This window comes from Fukomys damarensis, unplaced genomic scaffold, assembly GCF_012274545.1.
Source record: "Fukomys damarensis isolate Sample0158 unplaced genomic scaffold, DMR_v1.0_HiC HiC_scaffold_18, whole genome shotgun sequence".
NCBI classification, from domain to species: domain Eukaryota; kingdom Metazoa; phylum Chordata; class Mammalia; order Rodentia; family Bathyergidae; genus Fukomys; species Fukomys damarensis.
The window spans coordinates 4,349,428-4,355,112 of NW_022900930.1; the positions used below are offsets into that span (position 1 = coordinate 4,349,428).

Genomic DNA, 5,685 nt, shown 5'->3' on the forward strand with positions numbered 1-5,685 from the left:
CTCTCTCTCTCTCTCTTTCTCTCTCTCTCTCTCTCCCTCTCTCCTCTCCTCTCGGTCCACCCACTCAGCCTTTCTCGGCCAGACTCCCCCTGGGAGCTCATCCCTTAACTGCTTATTTGAAAGCCTCAATGAGCTCCCAGGCCACAGACTCAAGCGGAATGGTTCCCTCCTTTGCTCTGCAAAGGGATAGGAAGGCTGTGGTGCCTTCCCCAGAGTGGGCAGCCCCTGGGCCAGACAGCGAGGGAGAGAAGAGGGCAGAGTGGGGACCAGCACAGAGGCTGGCAGAGGTCTGTGCCTGGCTTCCTGGAAGCTGGAAAACACTGACTTTAAAAATCTTATACTATGGCCAGGAATGGTGGCACCTGTCTATAATCCCAGGACTGCAGGAGGCTGAGGATCACAAATTGGAGTCAGCTTGTGCAATTTAGTAACAGAGACTCTGTCTCAAAACAAAAAAATAGAAAGGGCTGGGGACGTAGCTCAGTATGAAGGTGCTGAGTTCAATCTCTGATACCACAAATAAATAGGTAGATAAATCTTACATTATGAAAATGCTTTCCAATTAGAAATTATCTAAAATTTCCATAAAAGTTTTAAAATATTTTAATCTGTAAAGGAATTTTTTAAAAGCATATAATCAAATGAATCAAATACTAGCCAGATGCAGTAGTATACACATGCCTATAATCCCAGCTCCTTGGGAGGCTGGGGCTGGAGGGTCACGAATTCGAGGCCAATCTAGGCAACTCAGCAAGACCCTGTCTCAAGATAAAATAAACAGTACTGGGGATGTAGCTCGATAGTAACATTTACCTAACGGGCTGAGCTGTGGATTCAAATCTTAGTACCACAAAAGAAAACCCAACACGTAGAATACTAAAAAGTTCTCCCACTCCCCGATCTCTAAGATGAAAATCTGGGATCCCAACTTGAGGATCCTTCAAGGGCTGCCGGGAAGGTGCTGAGGAGTTCCCGCATTTTCTCAGTCCTCAGCCCCTGGCCTAGCCCCTCCCACATACCCCAAGTCCTGACTGCAGAACCAACCCACAGAAGCATGTGAGCTGCACATATCATTTTAAATCTTCTAGTAGATGCATTTAAAAAGCTTAAGTTTTTAATATATTTTATTGAATCCAGTGTATCCAAAATATTATCACTTCAACATGTAATCAATATATAATTTGTGTGGGTATGTGTGTGTGGTGCTGGAGATTAAAACTAGGTCCTTTTGTATACTAGGCAAGCACTCTACCCTCCTAGTCTTATACAAAACCATTAATGAAGCTAGGCACACACCTGTAAATTTAGCATTCTGAGAGGCTGAGGCAGGAGGATCTCAGGTTTGAGCCCAGTCTGGGAAACTTATCAGCTTCATGAGACCCTCTCTCAAAATCGAAAATTGAAAAAGAAAGGCTTGGGATGTAGCTCAGTGTATAGGCTTTGGGTTCAGTTCCTAGTACAGACGATAGATAGACGACTGACAAATACACACACATACGCACGAACACACTTATGGGATACTTTCCTTGTGTGTACTTCATGTCTTGGCTGCATTTTACTCTACCAGCATATCTGAATTCAGACCAGCCACATTTCAAGTTGTCCATGTGTCTCTGCATGGTTTAGGGGAGCAGATTAGAGGACCCAGGTGTAGCCTGAGGAAGCCAGAGTGAGCTCTGGTCCAGAACAGCTACCTCTCGGCCTGCCTGTGGGGCTACCTGCCAGCCACCCCCCACCCCCTGCGCCCAGACTCCTGTACCCCCCCAGGAGAGACGGGACAGATGGGGTGGGGGTGGCAGCCCTGGCTCCTGGCTTGCCTTGCCCGGCGCAGTCTCCAGCTCTGAAAGTCTCAGATGCTTGCTTTTCTCGCTGCAGCACACATGGCCTTGACCTTGTCCTCTGACCACCTTGAGGTGAGGTGGCACCCCAAGCAGTATCATCTCCAGAGGGCACCCTTCTTGCCACACCTCCAGCCCCCAGAATTGAGGCAGCATGTGGTTCAGGTGCTCCTATACTCAGGTTGGGTCTTCCAGCGTTGGCCAGTGTCCAGGTCTAAAGGTGCTGCTGACTTTACACCCCGATCATGTGGATCTAAACTGCTGGTTCTGTTCTCAGGTGCACAGGTCTAGGTTTTGTTTTTTGTTTTTTGTTTTTCCTGTACTGGGGATTAAACCTGGAGCCTTCATGCTGAGCTACAACCCTTATTTTATTTATTTACTTAGACAAACTCTCACTAAATTGCTAAATTGCTTGGGCTGGACTTGAACTTGTGATCTTCCTGCCTCAGCCTCCCAGAGTGCTGGAAGTATAGGCATGTGCCACCATGCCTGTGTCACTTTTTTTTTTTTTAATGTTGCTGAGGATGGAACCCAGAGCCTCACACATGCTAGGAAATCGCTGTAACACTGAGCAGCACCCTGACCCCAGGGCCGGGGGATTTTATAGGCAGAAGGGAAGCTGGCAGTTACTTCAGAGCATTAATGGGATAGATAAACACACACTCCACATGGCTTCATCCAATGGGAAGAGAAAACGTTACCACAATTCCCGGCTGCCTTGGGGGAGGAAAACAGAGCCCGAGGCCACACAGGCGGGGAAGGAGGGGGCTCCGGCCCCACAGTTCTGTCCAGCTGTCCCGGACACACTGCCAGCCTGGGCCTCTTCAATCCCCAGGACAGGCACCTCCTTAGGCCACTCCACCCTCTCTCCCTACCACCTCCCAGGGAGCCAGCCTGGCCTCCTCTTCCCACCACAGGCCCGCAGGGTTACCTCCGCTGCTTCCCTCCTCCTCCCAGCCAGGCCACCAGCTTTCTAGGGGCAGGAGAGCAGTCCCTGGGGTCTCCTGTTCACTACTTAAAGACTGAATTCTGGCCAGACAGAGGGCTCACGCTCCGGAACATTCTCCTACCTGAGGTCCCGTTCTAGGGAAGAGAGGCAGGCAGTGACCACTAATGAGCCTGGAGGCCTCTGGAGGAGCGGCTGGTGACCACAGAGAGGTGCCGTGGCCTCTGGGCAGCCACAGGAACTCACCAGACACCACCCTGCCATCAAAGGTGACTCTGTGGGGGTGACATGGGCGCCCTCTGTGGGGCTCTCGGCTCTCACACGTCCAGCCTCCTGTGCAAACCAGACAGGAAATGACCGTCTCCCAGCTCTTACGGTCTCCTGCCCCTGGAGTTCAGACCAGAGCCCAGTGTGGCCGGGACATTACCTGGTGCCTGGAGTCTGGGAAGGCCTGCCTCACAGCAGGCTGCTGGTGGCTCCCAGCGACCTCGGGAGCTGAATGGGGGGCGGGGAGGTGGCCTGCTTGCTGATAGCCAAAAGACCTGAGGCTCATAACCCTCCCTGAGCCACTGTGGGAACCAGGGCTCCCAGCCTGTCCCGTAGGCCCTGGACCTGGGGCCTTCGAGAATTTCCAGGGCTCACAAAGACACCCGAAACCTAAAAACAAAAACAAATATAAAAACATGGCACCCTACATGTAAATGTAACGCTAGGGGTCGAGCTTCATGGCTAAGCACTTGCCTACCATGCACAAGGCCCGGGTTCCCTCACCAGCACTGCAAACACACGTACACAAAAAAAACGCTATGTTCCCAAATGCTTAGTCCTCTAACGACCAAAGGCCGTCTTTGTTTATGAGCAAACATCATTGTTTATTTGCTTTTGTTTTTTTGAGGCAGGGTCTCCTTTTGTAGTTCAGGCTGGCCCTGAACTCACTATGTACCCCAGGCTGGCTTCAAACTTGAGTGATCCTCCTGCCTCAGCCTCCTAGGTTCTGGAATTACAGGTGTACTTATTATGTTTAATGAAAGATGTGAGTAATTTCAGTCTTAGGTTCTTGTTGTTGTTTGTTTGTTTTTCTCATTGAGTTTATTGGTACATTTTAGGTATACAGTACAGCTACATTCATCATTGGGATCTTGTACCTTTACATCACAGGTCTTGGTTCTCATTTCTCCCCCTTACCCCTGCTTTCCCTTCACCCCCTCCTCCCTTCCCTATTTACAAATACTTTATTTCCATTTTCTCATGTTTTTTTTTTTCCTTTTCCCTTATTTCCTTTCCCCTACCCTTCCCACTTTGTTTTTTCAAGACAGGGTCTTACTATGTAGTTCAGGCTGGCCTTGAACTCAGTATGTATTCTAGGATGGCCTTGAACTCACAGCGACCCTCCTGCCTCAGCCTCCCAAGTGTTGGGACAGCAGGTGTGCACCACCATGCCCGGCAGGAGTAATTTCGGTCTTGAGGATGCTACAGTAAATCCTCCAAAGAGTAAGGTGTGTCATCCATGGGCCCAGCTTGCACACGTACTTTTGGGCTAAAGGCAGCCCTGAGGCCTAGCTTTCCTGCAGTGCATTGCATCTGGCTGCAGGGCACAGAGATGCTGGCGAGAACACACAAGGTGCCTCGGCCCCTCCTGGACTCCCCCTGGATCCAAGGGGTCTTCCTTGGCCAGATGCCCAGCCAGTCAGCCCTGAACACCTGCTGTTCCTAGGAGAACCAGGCGGAGCTTCCTCCCCTGGGCCTTGGAGGACTGTGTCCTGAGACTGCTTCTGAATCCTGGCTGGAAGCTGGGCCACCCAGGCAGGGACAGAGGTAGAGAACAAGGCCAAGAAAGGAAACAATCTTGCAGTAACTCTTGCTTGTCTCCTTTCATCTAACCCTATATATATTTATTTTGGGGGGATAGTTCTGGGAGTTGAACAACAAGAGAGTGCCAGGCTAAATCTTCAGCCATTTATTTATTTAGAGACAAGGACTTGTTAAATTGCCCAGGATGACTTTCAATTTGCCACCCTCCTGCCTCAGCCTACGAGTAGCTAGGACTGCAGGTGTGCATCCCAGCGTCCAGCTACTACGCGGCACTTCTCTTGCAGGTCTTGCCTTTTTTCCCTCACCTACCCTCTCTACATGAGTGTCCCATCTTGGTTGCAAACCAGCAAACCAAGAAACTGGGGCTCGGATGGGAAGTACTGACCTTGAGGGGTCCTTGCAGCTTTTGGGACCAACCAAAATGGGAGGCAGAAGTCTAAGAAAAAATGCTACAGTGTCTGTGGAGGTGAAGACTGGGCCTGTGGAGATACGGATCCTGGGATCCCTGCGCCCCAGCTTGAGCACTAGGGACAGAGTCTGCTGAAATCGTCTACACAACAGTCATTCATTCTTCAGAGCTGCCTGGAGCTCCTGGGCCCGGCCCTGCGTAACACAGGTCACTACAGAAGAACGGCATCTGGGTGGGTTTCCGTGGGACAGTGCTCCCCACCCACCTACACCCTTGCTCCACACAGCCGGAAGTCCCATCGCTGGGGAGCCGTGCTGTGCAGGGAAAAAAGCAGGCCTCCCAGGGGACGCAAATGGAGCCAGGTGTGGTGCAGAGCCCATGTTGAGCACGCATGAGGCCGAGTTCAATCCCCCAAAAGGCAAAAATGAAATAAAATGAAATAAAAACAAAATAGACCTGAAAGGATAAATCTCTTATGAGTCTTTTACACCTACGGATAAATCAGTCCTGTAACTGTCTTTCCTCCCTAGAGGAAAACTGGGCAGGGAGGGCAGAGGTCAGGGAAGGGGTGCTCAGTGCGCAGGGAGCTCACAGAAAAGCCCCAGGCTCTGCCAAGTGAGGGGCAGTTTCCTTCTGCCTCCTATTCCTGCCCCATCCTGGAGAGGGCACCGTCCTCTCCC

At 50.9% G+C, this 5,685-nt stretch overlaps 1 protein-coding gene across 1 annotated transcript in view; it reads right to left on the reverse strand.

Moving 5' to 3' along the window:
- Adgra2 (adhesion G protein-coupled receptor A2) overlaps positions 1-3,589 on the reverse strand; it is a 24,774-nt gene extending 21,185 nt beyond the window's left edge. Inside the window, exons 1-2 of the mRNA XM_010605132.2 lie at positions 3,212-3,589; positions 2,909-3,117 (exon numbers count right to left, since the gene is read on the reverse strand). Of these exons, the coding sequence (XP_010603434.1) occupies positions 2,909-3,117; positions 3,212-3,469 (467 nt within the window). The 5' untranslated portion in view covers positions 3,470-3,589. The remainder of the gene's footprint in view (positions 1-2,908; positions 3,118-3,211) is intronic.
- Between the last annotated feature and the right edge of the window lie 2,096 nt (positions 3,590-5,685).